At 35.1% G+C, this 20852-nt stretch overlaps 1 protein-coding gene across 1 annotated transcript in view; it reads left to right on the top strand.

Moving 5' to 3' along the window:
• Positions 1-16475, top strand: part of CEP128 (centrosomal protein 128) — a 97786-nt gene extending 81311 nt beyond the window's left edge. The window contains exons 22-25 of the mRNA XM_031065378.1: positions 3179-3256; positions 5127-5240; positions 8874-8979; positions 13060-16475. Of these exons, the coding sequence (XP_030921238.1) occupies positions 3179-3256; positions 5127-5240; positions 8874-8979; positions 13060-13166 (405 nt within the window). The 3' untranslated portion in view covers positions 13167-16475. The remainder of the gene's footprint in view (positions 1-3178; positions 3257-5126; positions 5241-8873; positions 8980-13059) is intronic.
• Positions 16476-20852: the final 4377 nt, after the last annotated feature.

The raw sequence follows: 20852 nt of genomic DNA on the forward strand, positions 1-20852 counted from the left end.
ATTGAGTGTTGATTTTGGTTTTCTGATTGATACTGAGCACTGCATTAGCAGATTCTTGGTAATATGCATCATTACCCCATGATCTGCTTCCTGAGCAGCAGTGGTTACCTTAGAGCCCATCATTTTGAATGTGAAGTTAGATTTAAACTTTAGGAGTCTGAAACACCTTTCAGAAATCCAAGTAGCCTGTACCATTCTTATGCACATGATTCTCAACAAAACCAAAAAGCCAAAGACTGAATATGCATCTAACCCAAAGGCTGGTCTTCTGCTTTCAGGATTATGTTTAATAACATAACTAATAAGGTTTAGCAGAGAAACAGCTAATTTTTTTTTCCATTACAAAAAGTGCATGAAATAGAGGGGATATATTTAGGAGACAATTTGGAAGAACAGATGATTAACATCTTCCTTAAGTTCATTTACAGACAGGGTTGACATGAGGTCTTGGCATTGAAATTAGAGAAGGAATTGAAAAATGAATGGCTTAAGGCATAGGCTTACACCTAGGGCCTGAGTTCTCTTTTTATGAGAACAGATCAGAGGTCATCTGTATTAAAATAAGGTAGGTAAATAGGTAGATACCTATATACATATCTTTGCATACATGTAATTGCAGAAACAGAAGAACGAGTCTCATATCCTCTATCTAATTTAGTTAATTGTTACTGAATATTGACTACAAGTTCAGTCCAAGTTAGCTGCAAATGAATCCCATTGTTTATAAAATTTGACCTTTGTTTGTAATGAATATTTGTTAAAACCTTAAAACCAGAATGTCCGGAACTAACAGTGAGGCAGACATCACTGCTTTTAAACAGATGGTGTGTCTCCATTTAGGTTACCTTGTTCATTACTGATTCTGCGCTCCTCACTCCTAGTCTTCATCTTTTTAAAGTTGATTCCACTTTTGCAGAGAAGCTCCCATTGAGTTTTCTTCTCCTGTTGTGACTGAAACTTTTAGTCTCTGAGATCTAAATGGAATGTTTTTCATGGTGGTCAGACTGAGATTTTCCAGAACTAGTAACAGAGCTTTTCTGGTTAAGAGCAAGTTAACTTGGTTTGCACAGGCCTTACAACATAATATTTGATTTCAGGATTGATGGATTTTATTTGTTTCAAGATTTTGCTTTAAAGTACCAAGGCAGTAATATGATTAATGAAGCCCATTACTGGTAGATTGAATACCAGACTAGCAGAACCTTATCCAAAGAAGTGTGATTTTGAGAATTATGGAGGAAATACTAACTGTTGTTCAGAAAGTACAGACAGTTCTGGTTTTACTTGCTCTTTGGCAAATAATAGAAGGGCAGCCTTTGAGAAGCTGCAGAGGCATCTGACCTGTGGGACATGACTGTTCTTCATGCATGATCAACCAACTTCATCTGCGCACAAAACCAAAACCATTATATTTCTTTTCTTCAGTTCTTTGCAGTTTGCAATAGACTGCATTTTTGTGTGGTGGGTGTGAATGTAAAATCTTACTGTTGAGGCCAACCCTAACTCTTCCTAGAGTGGTAATTCAGTAGTACATACCATATGCCTAATATGGTATGCCTAATTTTTCAGTAGTACATACCATATGTGTGTGTGGTAACCAAAACTGCACACAGGACTCAAAGGGGTCATAAAAGGAAATCAGGTTTGATAATAAGAGGACTTTCCTGTCATGAAGACAGCTATGAGCAATGATGATGTTGTCTTTCAGGTGTTTTTCAATACCTCCTAGCATAATCTTTTCCATAACTTTACCAGGCACTAAAGTGAAACTGACAGTCCTGTAATTCCTGGGGTCCTCTTTCTTGCCCTTCTTTAAAATTGTGACAGGGTTCTCCAGCTTCTGGTAATCTGGAACCGCTCTGGATTCCCAAGACCACTCAAAAAACATCAAGAGAGGTTTTGTGATGACATCAACTGGCTCTTTAAGAAATCTTGAATGAATGCCTTCATGCCCCATAGATTTGTAGGGATGCAACCGAAGCAGCAAATCTCACACAAGTTCAGGGTCGACTGGGAGTTGATCATCTCACAGTCATGATCCTTCTGCTCAGGGCAGTGTGATCCCCTTGGTCAGTCATCCTCTCTTAGAAGGCAGAGGCAAAGAATGCATTAAATGCCATTGCCTCTCTCTCCTTGTTTGACCATCCTCATCCTGTAAAGGGATGAGGGTTTTCTTGCACTGCCTATAGCCATGAATATATTTTTAAAAACCCTTTTTATCGTCCTCCACATTTCTGGCCAGCTTCAACTCCAGTAGACCTTTGGCCCCATGAATTTTCTCCCTACAGTGACAAGCTGTACAGTGACTCTTGTGTTCTTCTACATATTAGTAATGTCTCTTATTCTAGTCCCTGGGGACAGCAGACTTCCCTGTGATCTGGCTCCAGTCTGCATAAAGAGGCCCTCCATTTACTTTAGAAGGCTGTTTCCTATTACAGCTACCCTTCATTTTCCTGTTAACAGAGGTCTTGGTGCAGAGTATAGGTGGTGTTTTAGGAGGCCACACTATCCCAGAAGGACCTCCACCCACCTCATCAGTAGTCTAGCCTTCTGGTTCCAGAGCCTCACGTGTATTGTAGAGGGTGCCAGTCCTGCCAGTCAAATTCTGAGAAGGTGGAGGAACCTTCCTCCTAGTACATGCTGTGACCTGCTTCCAGCCTTCACCTTTTAACAGACCCTTGGCTAACAGTCCTTTGACTAATTACCCTGCAGGGTTCTGAGTCCAGCTGCTTCTCAACTATAGTGGAGGTTCATGACTCCTGAGAGTCTTGAGACTGTGAGACTCTGAAAATAATCAGTCTCTCTTTTGCTTGCTTGCTCAAACACTATGGAGCCTGTTCACTTCCTCCTCTAGCTGGTGACCAGCTCCTCAAGCCCAGCTCACCTTCTGCAAAAGAATGGTGAGCCCCAGCCTCATGAAGAGGCACCAGGCACGCGTGGCAGCCTCTGACTTGGAGAGCTCCATCTCCCACCAGCTGGTCTGGCTGGCTGGCTGGAGCCTCTGGCATGACTGCTTCAGTGAGTCACACAGCCGCTTGTGATTGAGCTTTAGGGCAAGTCAACACCCTAACTGAGGAAGCTTGAACTAGTATGCTGATAAGACTGGGGTTTGTAATATGTGAGATGGCTGAGAGGATGCTTTTGTTTTTAATGTTTTAACTTGTGTTCTGTTCTTTAGAGTACCCGAGTGGCTTTAAACCACCTGGAGTCTGTACCTGAGAAACTGAGCCTGTTAGAAGAGTGCAGAGATACTGGGGTAAGAAAGATTGCATTTGACTCTCTCAGTACTTCTAAAATATTTTGGTTAATTAATAATCTCTATGAATGTACAGATCAGTTGTTTAATGAGATATTTACAGTTGCATATGTATGTATTATATAGACAGAAACATACTGAAATTTATTTTCATGTTTATAGGGATGTTTTTGAAGTTATAAATTTAGTTCTAATTATTAATACTGCTCCATAATGTAGGCAAACATTGATAACTGGACATAACAGGTCATGTGTTAATTACTGTTTTTATGGAGTGGTAAATTCTGATATTACATGTTAAAAAATGAAAATTTTATAATTAAATTAATTATGCCAGTTGTTTCAGTATTTAACTTAATGAGTGAAAATAGATGATCTTTATCACTTTATCACTTTTTTTTTGTTTTGACATAATGACAATACTTGTTACTTATTTTTGCGGCACCACTATCCAATCAAGATGTATTTGGACACAGTAGGGCATATTGACAGTAGTGGTGACATACTGTCAAGAGTGATAAGGCTCAGATTAGATTTTCAGTGGCTAAGTGGGTAAACCCCCGTACCATAGTTACTTTCCATTTATGAAATAGGTGGTTTAATAGAAAAGAATTTGTAGCTTCCTTGCACAATATAAATTTTAAATCAGTATTAAATCACAGATCAACAAATACATATTGATTCGCATTTTATTTGATATGTAAAATTCCTTAATCTTGGTTGTCATAAGCATTTCAAAACATACTTGTTTGGAGCATTATTTATTTTGTGTTCCTGCACGATGTCATCAGATAATAATTCTACGCCATTTTATTGCTGTCATCATCAACAGATTTGGTAATATAAGTTCTAGTTAAAATGTTTGGGTTTTTTTATGAGCAATATTGTTGAGATGTATAGTTTTAATTTCACATTCCACGTATCCCCGGAAGAGCTTTTTTTGCTCTGACAGAGGTTTATGTTTACCTTCTGTTTCTACTAAAAGAAAAATTTTGTTCTCAGCAGGCATCTGCAGTCTCTTTCACACTTGCCCTCTCTCACTTAACACTGCTATGAAATTACACTGTAATTCTCTGATTGCTGTAGTTATAACTTAGCCAATATTTGAGAGATTGGAATGCAAAATCTTTGGTTTCAGTCGGGCTTTGTCCTTCTCCATCATGCTTAATTTTTTAAATATGGTTTTCTGAAGATGAGCCCCTATCAACACAGTATTTTGTTTAAGAGATAATTTATTATTCAAGAGGGCTAAGCTTTATGCCTTAGCTTTGAGAAGGATGTCAGTTTGGAGCTTCATTACTGTTTCTATTTGCAAATAACATATTGGATTTTTTTGTACAATATCTAGCAAGTCATTCCTTCAATGTTTTTATAGGAAGGGAGAAGGCAAGAGGAAGTAAGTTTTGATAAACCTCCTGGCTTGTCTAGGAGGTTTGTTAATTCAAGTGAATCATTAGCTAGTTCAGTGAGAAGTATTATGTTTTCTTGTTGAAAATACTGTTTTTTCCATATCCTTAGAACTGCTTTTTCTTCAAGTGCTTGTTTCCGTAGTGTTGAACTTAATTTTCCACCATTACAGAATTTTTCTTAGAAGGTATGATATTGCTGAAGTTTAGAAAGTATTACAAGAAATCATTCAACAATTAAAGATAAGGCCATTTTCATTTTGATCTGCATGTATTTTAACATTATTTTTCTGTACAGAGCATTATGCTTTTGTATGATGCCTGCAGTTCAGCCTCTGAAAGTTAGTTCTTAATTCGTTCTTGCTGTGGTGAAAATCCTTGATGATATCTGTGTTTACAATAGTCAGAATTTCTAGCTACTTTTTACATTATGAAATCATCTAAATCTTTAAATGCATTTCTAGGAGTCCCATTGCCGAAGGGAGATGATTGAGGAGAGGTATATGAGGTATAAAGACATCGTGACTTCTTTGCAGCAGCAGCTGGAAGATTCAAAGCAAAGAGTTGGGCAAGTCAAGGTATGTGCGTGTACTCCACTTCTGTGTCCCAATTACTTTCAATCAGCAACATAACCTTACCTTATTAACTCCTAGTACAAACACAGACTGAAATCATGCATGAATGTTTCTGTTTCATACAGCTGCCATGTCTGATGGCATGGCAGGTATATTGACATGGCATGAAATTTGATGAATTAAAGGTTGCTTTCATTGTACCCATGCCATGGATACTTTCCAAAAAATCTTTCAGCTTTCACAAAAAGGTATCTTACTGTGTCTTAATACTCTGAAGTGTTTACCTGCTTTGTCAAATTGCTGTCTACAGCAATTTTTAATTGTTCAATTTTCTCTCGTCCTTTCAAGTAAAAGATACAGATAGAAACCTGTTTCCCCTATAAAAAGGTTGACTAATTTATAAATTACATGTAGTAATTCTTCAGTAGTTGATATATGCATTTATTGGAAACAATTCTGTGTGATGTCTCTTTCATACGTAAATGAAATCCAGGCAAACAGAAGGGAAGTGATTTGCTAAAGGTCACTCACTGGACTTACATCAGTGCTAAGCATGAATAACTAACTCCCTACAATACAAATCCAGTGCTCTTCTATAGAAACTTTGCCTGAAATGAGTTCAACTTTCCAATTATTAACATGCTTTGTTTCCCTTACTAGCTTGTTCATTGTCATATCACTGTCATTGTAATAGCAGCTTTCTTCAGCAGAACTATGATTTCTTATGCAAGTGTTTGAAATAAGTGATCAGATCTGAAGAATCATGCTAGTATTTCTGCTACATGTCTCAATCAAATCAGTTTCTTTGGCAATGCATCAAACCTGTGTCTCTAAGCAATTGAGCTCAACTTGAGGATCACACATTCTACGAAAAAGATAAAAAGATGTTTTTCTTCCCCAACTTATATGTAACCGTCTTCCTTCTGTAAAATGAGGACATACTTACAGCATGTCTTTTAAAAAGTGGAAAAGGTAAAATAAATACAGAATGTTTTAGCTTAATAAGTTGCTGTTGTGAGAAGGTACTAAGTTGCTTGAAAAAGCTATCTTGCTCTTCTGTAAGAAGGAATTGAAAGGAGGAAACAGGCACAATCAGTATGTTGCTGGTGATAATCTTCAGTATCTTGAATTTCTTTTCCCTCCACACAAGCATTTCTAAATCAGTAGCTACTGAAATTTGGAAAACATTGAAAAGCTAAGTGGAATGCAATCAGCTGACGGTAGAACATAACATTGCACTAAGCTGACTGAACTTACTGAGCTTGTGTGATTTGAACTCAATAATCAGAATCCAGTACAAAGCTGATTCCAAAACAATTCTCTTTCTTTAGACAACTGAGAGCATTTAATGGTTTCCATTTAGTCAGGCCTAATTGGATTTTTGCATGACATACAGTACTCCTTGCTGTCACGGCTGCTGCAAATAGAACAGAATGTTCAAAACCAAGTAACAGACGGGTACTAATCTGATTTCAGTGATCAGGCTAGCTTAGACTAAAAAAAAACCTTTTTAATGCTTGCCTTTCTTACCCTCCTTTGAAACTAACTCAAATGCCTTTTATTTATTTATTTATTTATTTATTTATTTATTTATTTATTTATTTTACTGTTTGTTAGTTGGGAGTCTCTAAAATTGATTGCTGGAAGAGTGTAGGTTTGAGGACACCAAAGTTGATTCTTTCTGATATTTTTGGTTCACGCTTGATACATACTGCCCCTGCTATAAAAGTAGACAGATATTTGATAGGTGAGGGGAAAATCCATGTTTCTTATAAAATTTTTACATTGATCATTTTAGATGGAATTACTTCTGAAATTAATCTTTTTCCTCGGTTATGTTTTTCTTTCTAGCCTTTCTTATATTACTCTTGTTTCAGCTTGCTTGACAACATTGATCTCAGACAGGCATTATCAAATCTTGTGTCCCAGCCTTTTAATTTTAAGGAGGAAAAATTAAACCGAAGTTGAATGTTCCTCTAAAAGCAGGTCTTTTTCTTTCTTATGATTTCTTTTGTCTCCCCATTCAATCTTCCTACTCTTCTGTAGTCTTGTCAGATGGCTTTAAAATACCTGTTGCTTAGACACCCAGAAAAATTATAATTTCTATTGGTATGTTTTAAAATGGAAGATTTCCAGTAACAAAAGTAGGCCATAGGCTGGGAGGATGCCATCAGGTACAACAATCTTGATTTTTCAACTAAGAAAGGGCCAAATAATAGTAGATAAAGATGAAATTGGGGGAAAACTTCATAAATGTAACATATTAAAAGAAAATAGCAACAGAAGCAAAACCAAAGCAGAAAGCCAGAGGAAAACTAGAGATAAATATTTTCATGTAGAGATATAAATATTTTAGGAGAGTTTCCCTGCCACAGATGATTGACCATCTACTCAAACACAAGAGATGTAATTGTCCATGAAGCTCATGACAAAAGGCACATTCTATACGTTAATATTTCTGTAAAAAGAAAGCCATTTTGTATTGCAGGTACTGGTAGAAGCACCTTTCTTGTTTAAAAACTCTTCTTTTAAAGCATTTCTGGAAGCAGAATGGAAAGACAAAAATGGTTTTTATTCTTTAAAAATTGTTATTGTGCTATGAACACTTTAGGTATTAAGTCTCTCATCAGCACATAAGGGGATTAATATGTATAATTCTCATTAGTCTTAACAGGAGTAAATCCTTCTTCAGTGATGGAACAAAAACTTATTGTATCTGTAAATTAATGGGGTTTTTTTGTTTAGTTTTCAAATCTTATGTATCAACATAAAATTAACTATCAACATAAACGATAAATTGCAAGATGTTTTAACAAAATTCCTTGAGGCTTTTTATGATAATAATTCAGCAGTAAAATTGTTTGTTTTATGAATTGATGCATTTATTCATTATGACTTCTTCTCATTTCAAGAAACTGAGTAATTTGGATACCAAGCCAAGCTTTTAATCTTATTTTGGATTGTATTGTAACTGGGGACTACTTGCTGCAGAGCTAATAGAGATTTTTCAGGGATTTTTGTTTAAATGACATTTTTAAATTTATCTTCTCTTTTTAGCTTATAGGCCAAATGACTTTCCTCACCAACAAGCTATGCTGTATGGATTTAGCCATAAATAGTAACATTGTACTTAAGACTTTATGTAATGGTTTAACAAAAATATTCAAAAGCACCTTTGACATGAGAAATCTATAAACTTTAAGTTTCCTCAGTGGCACAGAAAATAGATTTATATTTATTACTACTTGTGGAATTAGTATGAACCATTCATTGATGAGGAAGTCATTATTCACTGTGTCTGCCCTGCTGATATGGTGTGTGCTGAGCTGTGCATGTGATGCGAATAGGAAAGTGCATTTTTACAACATGCTGTAGTGGCAAAGACTTGAGGTGATGCCAGTGCTTTTTTCAAGGCAAAGCAGTTTTTTGCAGACATTTTATAGTGGTGAAGTGGGGATAAAACTCGCAAACAAATTAATTTGAACTCAAGTGCAATATTGAGAATTCAGAGAATTCAAATCAGTCTTCTCCAGTGTGTGTGAAATCACAGCATGTGCCTGTACGTGTGCTACTAGTTTTTGTTAAAGTTTGCAGCTGCTTGATAGTAACAGGTAAAATTATTTTTGTTTCCCATAGGATGTGAAAATGGATGCTGAAATTTCTGATGTAGAAGTGGCTGCTCATTCTAGTTGGCGAACTCAAAACAGCTTTTTGTGCAGCTCACCTCATTCAAGTTCAGGTTGTAAGTATTATATCACAGAAAAAAACCGGTAACACATTTTTTTCTTATAAAAATTTTTTTCCTGGATAAGTGAGATGATGCTTTTCAAAAAAGAAGTGCTGGAACCATCTTAAGTATCCTTCTGTGTTTTAGTTTTAGATGCTGGATGGATGTCTTTGCCGAGGAAGTACTTCATTACATCCCACTGACAGTTGTTTGAGTTTTTTTGGCTGGGACATTAAATATATTTTGTTTATCTATTGCAAAGAAAAGGGCTGCCCTTGAATTCTGAATCTCTGCTTAACAAGTCATACCCCTGTAAGCTCTGTAGACCCTCTAGTCTTCTGAGGGGCCACAGAGATGTCCTCAAACATGGATTCTTTCCAAGATCTTTCATGTGTGCCAGTTAGTCCCATGCTTGTGTAGCATTTTCTCAGTGAAAGTTGAATTCACTAATGCTACTTCAATAGTGTTTTTAACTGTTTTTTCTCTACCCCCATGTGCATATACAGCTTGTGTTCATGTGAAGTCATGGGATCTCTGATTCAGCTGGGAAATGTTCAATAAAACATAGGGCGTATTAGGTCTTGATTGGGTATGTAGGCACACCTTTGCATGAGTGTCAAAAGTAACTTCAAAACCAGGTTTTTAAGGGGATTTTTAAGCATATCAGTACAAGGATATCAAAATACTTCTCTTCAGAAGGATATCATCTTCCATTTATTTTCAATATAGCCAGTTTGTGTACTGGAAACCTATTTAGAAGGTTGCATTCTCTTGAAGCCTATTTCAGGCTTCATTGCACTTTGAAACGTTGCATCTTTCTATGAGTGCTGTGGTACATTACTGCTCGCTAGTAAGTCTTGAGCTGATCTTATGAGGTTAAAGGTAATTGGCTTCTCTTCCTTTCAGAATCTATGGGTTGGGGTTAGTATCTTTTTGCTGAGCATATTGAATAGCAGTAGTTTGAATAAGGCATAGGAGATAGTACCTCTGTATCGTCTGTACTGCAGGAACACTTTACCTTGACTCAGAGTTGATTTTTCTGTTGTCCCAAACCTCATCCCTGTCAAAGTCTTGCAAATCAAAGTACAACTGAACCTGTTTTGGGTATAGAAAAGAAGTAACCCATGCCTCACAGAATGTTCAGATAAATGGCCTCCAGCAGTCCCTTCCAGTCCCAAGAATTCCAAAAGTGGTCACTGCAAAAATTTACTGAAATTTAAAAATACAGCATAAGTGTTCCTAAACTATTTCAATGTCTTTATACTGCTTAACCTGAATTAAACAACCTAGGACTTTCTTGCTTTAAATCTTTTAAATAAATTTTAGGGAGTTTTAAGAGAAATAGGATCCATGTGATCTGAATACCAATCTGATGAAACAGTTGTGCATATTTATTCTCTGATTCAACTGTTTTTTACCAGCACTAAGTACTAAATTTTCTGGAAATAAAAAAAAAATTATTAACAAAGGACAGTGGTGATTCAATTCACTACGTAGTGCTTATGGCACTGAAATATGTGGATTACTCCACAGACTTTGGTTTTTGACTGATTGTCACTTTATCTGAAACTGATTTCCACCAGTCAGATGTGTATTTTGAAGTTGTTGGTATAGTTTTTGAGGACAGTGAAAATTCTGCTGCGGTATTTGCATTAAGGAGATTTTTCAGTGAGTGGCAAATGAAAAGTCAGCTACTTCACTCATGATAGTCACAAAAACATAATGAACTTTAAAATTCAGTAATGATATTAATTAATTATCATTTGAGACTTTGACAGTGAAGTATAATTTGACATCTTTGCTCCCAAACCTACTGTAGCTTTTAATAAATCTTCCTATACATGTCATCATCTATTTTCTGTGATTAATTGTCTCCTTCTTCAGAAACAGAAGGATGGAGATTTTTTCCTTCATTTGCCTTTTGGAGCTGTTTGCAAGCCTTTGTGATTTATATTTCCCCATTCCATCTCTCTTCAATTCATGAAGCCTTACAGACTATAGATTAAATAACTAGTGCTAGAAGCTTCCTTCCCAATGTGGGTTTCCTATGACTTGTGGAGAGCACCCAGAAGGAGAGCAGACTCATTTGTTATAATTTAACTTATTTGTGAGGGAGATTGTGGGATTTAAGTTTAAAATTGGTTGACGAAAGAAGGACAGATAGTATGGGAAAATAAATAAGGGAACAACAATCTGTTTCCATATATATACATATATGTTTACCAAAAATTTGCCAATGCAGCAAGCAGTTAAAAGGAAAGCAATTAACATCAACATTGTGTTTTGTTTCTGGTATAATTTCTGCAATTATAACAGCTTTTCCATTATAAACATATTTTAAAATATGTTGAGGGAACATGCTTTTATTTCTGTACCCGTTTTCTTAGAAATTAAGAAGTTGAAATGAGAAAATAATTTATTCAAGGAAACATTCACTAGATGTGGTTTGCAATCCATATTATTATCAGACCAAAATGGTTGGTCCAGCCAGTCACTACTAGTTGTTATCTAAAAAATAATCCTCAGAAACTGTTTTTACGGCCACTGTATTTTCCTGAAATTTTGAGTACAAAAGTCCCTTGAGTTACACATGCTTTGCATTTACTTTGTGCATTGAGTCCTGCCTTTCTCTTTGCACATTTCATCACTTTGAGGTTTTAACCTGGATGGTTTCCCAGAAACCATATGTCTTAGAGGCTTTCTATTGTTGCTGCGAATTTATATTGCAGGGCTTCATAAGTTGTGATGGACAACACTCTTGTGTCAACGTGGTATGTAGTAGGACTGATACCACAGCTGAATAAAACCAAGCTGTCCTGAATGTAGACTTTATTGTCAGAACAATTAATTTTTGCACTGTATTGCTGGTGCCTGTATTTATCCCTCTATTTATACTTTTTCATAAATTCTTAAGACTATTTTTATTGGCATTTATAAATAATGTAATGTACTTACAAGTAAAAAGACATTGCAACATCACTATGCTGTGGGCACCCTTCTAGAACAAAACCTAGGGCTGCTTAAGCATAAGAACTTGGAATGACTGGAAACTTGACATCATGACTTAGAAAAACGCAAATTGAATTAGTTAAGCAATGAACTTGCTTTATGATTTTTTGCTTTACTTTGAATACTGTCCACAGGAGGTACCACTGACATAGCATACAGAAGCAGAGCTTTGAACCAATTCTGAAAACTTTATGCTGAATACTTAGAACTCACTGTTATACCAATGTCCCAAACACAGTGATTTCATTCTTCTGAAAGTGAAAACATCTCACGCCTCCTAACCAAACTGTGAAGTCTTGCTCCTTGTAAAATAACTTTTGGTTATATATTGCTACAATTTTACTGGATTGTCAAAAATTGCACTCTGGATATTAAGTAGGACAACTTTTCTTCCATGCTTGTGCTATAAAGAAGGCCATTAGAAGAAGGATATGTTGTATAAGCTGCTAACCACTTTCCTTCTGCCTTTTGCTAAATGTTTGGATATTTGATTTTTTTTCTTCAGCATTTTATGATAAGATGTTTTGTCAATTCATATTGTTTGGATTTTGATGCAGTATAATATATTTAGAAATAAGCACTATATGTGTACCCTGCTGTGAAGGTATATACACAGTATGACATTGTATGAGCACCTGTTCAGTGTCACTTGGTGACTCAAGTCCGTTCTGTTGGTAAAGATATTCCTTCACAAAGTTTTTGAGAGGTTTGTCTTATTTAAACAAAAATTCTGGAAAAATAAATGGAAAATATTTCTTAGTGTAAGAATCAAATTTTTTTAAACAGAGTCTACATTTTTTGTGTATAAGAAAGCTCATGGCTGTGCCTGTATTATAGAGTATTAAAATATATTTCTCTAGAAAACAAAGAAAATATTATCTTCTCAGTTATGAATATTGAATATTTATTACTTGCTGAATAAGTTATAATATCATATTATAAAATACATGTTTTAAATAAAAACTAATGGCCAGTCAACCAAATCCAAGTATCATAGGTTTGAAAAGGCCTCTAAGATCATTGAGTCTGACTTAATGTATGATTCTGAAGATGCTTAATCACCTTTTTTGTGTGACTTATTTCTAGCCCTTACGAAGGGGATGGTTCCTTTGGATACAAGTGGCACCAAGGAAGATTCTACTAATGTTGCTGTTAGTGAAAAGAAGCTGCAAGCAGAAGGAGGAAAGCAGTAGAATATTTTATGAAACCACACCAGTTTTCTCTGTGGTAAATTCCATTCCACTTTTTTTTTTGTTTTGAACAGTAGTAATTCCATCTGCTGTAGGAGTGATGCACCCTTAATGATTCAACAGTTGCCAAACACTCAAATGAAAGAGCACCAAGACTAATTCTAATGAACTCTTTTGATAATTTAGGTGACTTGCACACCAAAGGTTTTCTGAGATTTTGCTATGCTCTTGTATTTGTTTCTGCAGTCCTCTTAGACAATATTTATTGTATTCCTGAAATACTGTGAAGTGAAATACCTGTGACATTAATCTTTGCTATGAGCTTATTTACCCCTATACAGGAATTGTTCTGACACTTGTTTTTTAATTATATTTAATAACATTAATGATAATGAAAAAAACATTCAGAAATTGCCTATTACTATGATAGAGAATAATTATGCAGTGTTGTACAGACACATTTGTGATTTTAGGCTCCTCAGTTTGAAAAAATCATTTAAGAAAGAAGTGATAAAACAAAATTTTCTCAAAGCAATTAAAAATTCACAGCTTGGTTTCGGGTTCAGCATATATGTATTATAAGTTATCTAGAATTATTCTTTTGGCCAGAACACTTTTATTAGATGGCCTCAATTAGGCACTTTAAAGAATCTGAATCTCACCCATCTGTATCAAGAGTGTTGAACAGCACTTCTTTGTGGCTGTGAAAATTTTAAAAGCAATGTTTAATGTTCATTTATTTATTCTGTTTTGTTCTCTATTAGACAAGATGTGTTATATTGATTGTAAAATACTGTGGAAATAGAATACTGCTCATTTGTGTTTGATATCACTATTCTAAACAAATTTGACACAATTTTGCGTAACAGTGGTCTCAAAGAGCAAATCAAAGAATTTTCTGTCTAAGAATTCTGCTGTCTAAAGAAATGCAAGTGTTTCTGATGGTTCTTGTTTCATTTTCCTCTCAGCTACTTCTGGCTGGATCATGGCTAGTGTGCCTTAAAAGACTTGCCAAAGCTGCCAGGGTACTGTAGCAACATTAACACCATTCAAACAATTTTATTTTGCAGACTTCTGTAATATTTAGGAAGCCTATTTCTTCTCTGAAACACTGTTATTTTTGAGCACTGTAGGTGTCTCAGGTATAATTCACAGACCTTGATGTGCCATCTCAAAAGAGGACTCTTTTTTTTTTTGTTTGTTTCTGTTTTTGGTTTTGGTTTTGTTTTTGGTTTTTTTTTTTTCCAATACTCTGATGAAGTGTTCTGTAGTCCCAGTGGGTGCTCTGGACCATGCACTTCTTGACAATCACCTTGTGTTCATCCTGTTTCAAACAGCACAACATGGTGAGAACATCAAAATCAGACACAGAAATGAGAAAAAGACTGAGTTTATTCTCTGTTCATTTTCCATGAACTTAAATTGCTTAAGACTAAAAAAAAAATCTGACATGGTTGAAAGTTTTCTTTACCTTTTGTTTGTTGTGTATTATGCTGTGCATGGTAGTGCTGGCATTGGCTTTTTGCAAACTTCTGGCACATCTCCTCATTCAGAGGGTCAAGAAAACAAAACAGGCATATCCATCTGTTCTGATCTCAATGGTCATGACAGGAACAAGAAAAAAAATCAACAAATAAACTGCTCTCTACAAAGAGTGTGGATGTCATGAAACAGTGTGTAGCTCAAGCTGCAGCTACTATAAACTAAACTTACTTTAAGTGGATCCAACATTTGTAATTTATTTTTTTTATTAGATCAGAGCAGAGGTGGAAATATGGCATTGAAAATACTTTAAATGGTTTGGTCTGCTGAAACTTAAAAATTGCAAAACAAAATGTTAGCAGCTTGCAGACTTTATGGTACCTGCAAATTATGGCCAAAACATAGAAAGGTCACTTTAAAATATATTATTAAGCAGTAAATCATGTTCTCAAAACGCCTTATGTGGTAGTGAGGTCTGGTGCGTGGATTGCTGTTGGATGAATGTATACCCCAACTGTTTTACCAAAGTTTAAATGTTTTTGTGACATGAAAGTAGGTAAATAAAGGGGCCTTGGAGAGTCTTAGCTGAGAAGTAATACCAGAAATATAATGTCCGCTCTTTTTCCTAAGGAATTTGTAAAAATCATACCATTTTATGTATTTATACATTTTTTCCTGACTTGTAACTTAGAAATCTGAAGTATGTGTTCTTAAAACAGGATCGCTACTGCTTTATATTGTTAGAAAACTAAGGATAAGCAGTCTGATTTCCCCCATTATTACATCAAGTATTGAATCGACTTCTGTACTACATAGGACAGAAATTACTACTGGGTGAACAATTTTGCCTTTAAAACTTGAAGTATGTTCAGTGCTCAGTATATTTGCCTTTGCCCATGTGACTGGGTTTTCATCAGTTTTATATCCCTTTATAAAATTTTCTCAAAGGGGTGGAAGAACAGAAGAGATGTCAAACCACGCACACACACACACACACAAAAATTCTTACTGAGTAGACTTAGGGACTCCAAAGCCAGGAAAATTTTTCTTAAATTTACCCTCTTGGCATGGCAGTCTAGATAGCATGTAATATTTGTCTCCCTTCCACCTTTGATAGAGGTTCATATTACAAAGTGAATTTTATTTCCTCTTTACTGAAGGCTAAAGTTCCATTCATGACATTATGTGAAACTGTCCCTTTGTGGTTTAAGAAATAATATTTTTTCCATATTAGTCTGAAATAATATTCTTCTGCACAGTTTCAGTTTTTAAAGTAGAAAAGCAGAAAATTTTTAAATAAAACCATTTGTATATTTCACATCTTAAAAATTGCTGTCCCTTCTGGTAGCCAGATGTTTTTATACTTTAACCCTTTAATGATCTATTACGCAATTCTTACCCAAAGCAATAGTTTTCAATAATCAGAAATATGGTATTGCACACAAACACAATGATGGTTTAAATCTTTGTTCTGTTTAGCATTTGGTAAATCAGGCAATTTTTTATGTATGTACTAAGTACATACAGATTTTATAAGCTAGTATCAGGCACTCTTTTTTTTTAATGCTGCAGTGAAATACAGTGCTTCAGTACTGTGCTTTCAAAAATGTATTGGCCCTCAATTTTAGCATCAAATAGCTGTCACATGAATAAGCTATGAATTTTATGCCCTTCAGTTCCTAATGTTTTATAGCAGACTTGAGAGTACTTAATTACTTGTGAGACTATATTTACTAAACAGACAAAATAATTTATTTTTATTGTGTAATTATGTCATCCTAAGAAGAAATGTCAAAGTAAAAATAAAGATTAAAATTTTACGGTGCAAAACAAAGCAATTTCTTACATTTACTTCCAAATTTTTGATGGAAACTGGTCTTCACTGATGGTGAAAGTACTCCTTGGGTATTCAAAGCTCAGCCACATTTTTACTGACTATTACAGCAAAGTAAATAAAGAAAATTCATGAAAAACCCATACAACAAAGAAACTACAATTCTCAAATCCATTTCTGAGTTAAGAAATCTACATATCAGTTCATCTCTGGCCTGCAAGGCATAGTCTTTGCTCTGGGTAGCACTGAATGGTTTTTCATGAATGAAAATGCTTGTATTACTCTGGAAGGAAATCAGTAGGTATTTTTGTTACACTGATTATAATTGTTATGACTAAATAGGAGAAGTCTGCAACCTGGATGTATTCTTATATCTATAACATGCAGGAAAACTTTTTCATAAATTTTTGTGGCATTGCTTGTTACAGTAGAATTTTACAGTATCCATGTGTCTGCAGTGTGTTAGTAACAAATTTATCTGTCTAAACCCTTGTCACCCCACAGAAGTAATTGATACTGCAGTTAATGTGATCTGCAGGTCAATAGCTGATGACACAGCCTTCTCAAAAATGGATGTGCAGGAGGACATCATACAAAGTCCTGTGATTTTGATGTAATTGTAGAATTTAGAAGCAGTTGTAGAGGAAAAGTAGAAGGGATGGAAAGCAATTAAATTAAAATTTCAGAACACTCTTATTCTTGTTGCCTTAGCTTAAAAACTGTCTTATAGCTAGTATTTACATCTGAATGAAAGTGATCCCTAAACCAAATTCCATCTTGGATAATTTTTTTTTTCATGGTTAACTACTTTCTACTCTAGCACAACTCAACTCTTTACTGTAAGCATGTCTGGGTTGCTGTGAATATGAACTTACTTGCGTTTCTATGTAAATGACTAAATTAGATTTTAAATCTGAACAATATTTTTATGCTCTGTACAAGAGTACAACGAGGAGAATCCAAACCAAGTCATTCAAAAATCTGCAATGCTTCTGGAATGTTGACGGCAAAACTGAAGGACATTGAGCTGCTTAAAATCCAGCAATATCCAACTTTTATCGTTTGTGCTAACAATAGCTCTCCTGTTTCTAAAGCTGAAGTTGCACTTCTGTCATTTTTCTGGCAGAAATAGTGAGATTTTTTTTTTTCTTTGCCCCTAATAATGACAAAATCTGTAGTATGAGAATATGCAGTGATGATACTTTTAAATTTCTATATTTTTATTTGGGAATCTACCAGGTGCTACTTGGAACTAAATGTTTTTGGAACACAGTTGTTAACATGTTTTTGTTAAATTATTACATTTAAAAACACGAACTCCATAGAGATACCTCTTTTAGGATAATTTTGCTGTCTGTTTTTAGGGACATGGCTCTTTGATAGATGTTTTGTGTGAGTAAGTACAACGGTTGTTCTTGAGTAGTCTGTCATTTTCACCTCTCTTCAGACCAGAGTTGTTTTGATGTTAGACTGCTTTTCTCATCTGCCATCTACAGTGCACTAGTATGTTAGAAGACACACCATCATTTCTTCACCTACCCACTATCAGTAATTTTGGTAGTTTATGTTCCCATGGAATTACACTAGTGTTAATGGCAGTTGTTTCTTATAAGCTCTTTTCATATGAACTCTGACACTCTTATTTGTTTACTAAAATAAAAGCTACATAGTAAATGGACTAACATCAGGTCACATGCTGTCTAATTTTAAAGATTATTCTACAGGCCAAAGTAAATATCTCTTACTACATTAATCTAGATTTTCTGATTGGCAGCATTGGTTCTACTATCAGTTTGTAGAAGGAAATGGTAAAGGATAGACTGTGCCGCAGTAACCCTGAAATATTATTGATTTGAGGCAAAAAAAGAGACTACAACAAATTTAGACTAAGTGCTTAGTCTAGAACCTAAAATACTCATATTAAAAAGTATATTTCTTCAATGTGTTAATATCAAATCATCTTCCTTATAAACAGTTGCTGGCTCCTAAAATATTTTTGAAAAGTGCTACTGAAATTTGCTAAATGCGATCAAAAGGATTTCTGTGTCACTCACACTGTTAAACAAGCATGGAACTGGGAAACAGCCCAATTTATGTTTCTGGCATGAAGCTCTTCACAGAAACCACCAGTGATACAGTTTTGTATTTAATGTGGAAAACTATGAGGATGAGCTGTGTTTTGCTGGTGACCAAGAGAGCAGTTTGCATCTGTGGCTGTTTGGTGTAGGGAGCTCAGTGCATGCACCATTTTTATTGAGGCTCTCACTGCCTTGTGCAGCACTGACAGCACCATTTCACTTGAACAGCTGCAACCACGAAGACATCATGGAGCTGGCAGAACTTTTGTTACATATTTTGACTAACAGAATGTCAACAAGTCCATCAGAAACTTGGAGTTACTTGTTTTGTCTTCACTGGAGCAGTCTCCAGTGCAGTCATAGAGCTGTAAGATGCAGAAACCTTTGTTTAGTGTGAGCTACATCAGCAGGGAGGCTTGCTAGCCATGGAATGTGAATCCATTATGATCAATGTTGTTCATTGATCAATTAGAGGTCTACAAATTAACGAAAAACTAATCTAAAAAGTTTTTTACAGTGAGACAAATTATTCTTATATGGTAGTCAGAAAATCTCTGCAAATATGAAAAAATGAAGTACCAATGTCAAGAAACACTTAATTTTTCCAGAATGCAAGTAATTGCTTATATTTCAGTAGACTGACAGACTAAAATGAAGCTCCTGAATATGTTAATCAACAGGCATCAACCCACTTTGTATCATCTCTTAACATGTGAGACTTGCTCGCTTTGATTTAGACTTAACTGTGTTCCATACTTAGGGTAAGTGTGTTACGTGTGCTGTGCACTGAGTAGCAAAGTTGAAATAATTCCAGCAGGCAGCTGAGGCAGCTGATGTGCTACAGAAGGAATACTGGCTCTTGCAGTGTATTTTAACAAATAGCTCAAATATTCAAATTTCTGCTGTGGTATTACGTTACCAGAAGAAAGCAACAAATAAAAAAATACTTGAATTGTAGGTGAGGGTGTCAATACAATAACAGTGTATTCCTGAGGTTTTAAAGGTGTATCACTTTTAAGGCTGACATTTGTATATGTGCTTATTAGCAAATGCCTATATTCTATTTTTTTTTTTTCCCTTGGGGCGTATGAGAAGAAAATATGTTATTTGGTTTTGATTTCTGGAACATGTTTTGCCATCTCATGCTGCCAATTTCTGTTTATTTGGGGTTAGCTAAAAAACTCAACCATCTAATTCTGATACTTCATTACAAGCGCTCCTAATTAAGTTAGTTAATACATGAGTCACTTTCCTGCAGATCTTTTGTTTTCATTTCATTTGAATGAAATACAGTGGTTTTTTCCGGCTAGTGTCCTAAAACTAGAGCAAAATTATTCTTGTGAACTAGAATTTTGGTTGGGACATTCCAAAACTAAGATTTCCCAGGCAATTCATATATGTGACACTGAATATATTACATCATATTTCCCAGTCAACTATTGTCAATGCAGTATAGTATAACGTAACAGCAAAGAATCTGCAGAATTTCAGCAAATAATACGGACATGAAATGTTTCTGTGCTGGTATGAAGTCAGAAAGGTCTGTTTAATACTTCTAAACCTTATTGCATTGGTTAACGTGACAGAAATAGGCATAGTGGAATGAAATTCCTCAATATTGAATTATTTCTTGAGATACAGTCCTTGAGTGTTTAGCAAGGAGTCCAGTTCTTTGTACGCATTGAGGTTCATCTTGATGTAGTAACCAGAACTATTGTAATTTCCTTCAGACTTGATTTCTGAAACATAAAGGTGTGTTCAGACTTCTAATAGCTGTGTAGGCATCAGGTATATCCTGTCCACATAATTATATCTCTTTCTTATAGACATTGACATATATAAACATGTTCATGTGGTGTAAAATTTTTCTGCTCAAAAAGAAAGATTGCCTTTTATGCTTGGAAATCCTGACTGCAGTAAAGGTAGCAGAGGCCTTGTCTGTAGTATCAGTGGAGTTACAATTTTTGCTGAGTTTTAGCAAAGGGGAGAGAAATATTTTCTTTGTCTATTTTTTCATTGCATTTTGAAGGTCTGCAAGTCTGCAATATGTGTTGGTTTGATGAACAACAAATGCTGCCGAAAAATACGTGTTCTTATAAAAATCATATGGTAGCAAACTCCAAAACATTTGGAATAATTTGACACTACCTCATTTTTATATTTTATTTTTTTCAGAATCTAAGAAATGAGATTTTGAGTTCATTTAGGTTCCTGTATTGTTTTCAAGACTAAATCAAAGTTATATCATGAAAACCATAGTACTTCTGAATAACATCAATCCAAGCTTTTGAAATT

This window comes from Geospiza fortis, unplaced genomic scaffold (assembly GCF_000277835.1).
Source record: "Geospiza fortis unplaced genomic scaffold, GeoFor_1.0 scaffold54, whole genome shotgun sequence".
Lineage (NCBI taxonomy): Eukaryota > Metazoa > Chordata > Aves > Passeriformes > Thraupidae > Geospiza > Geospiza fortis.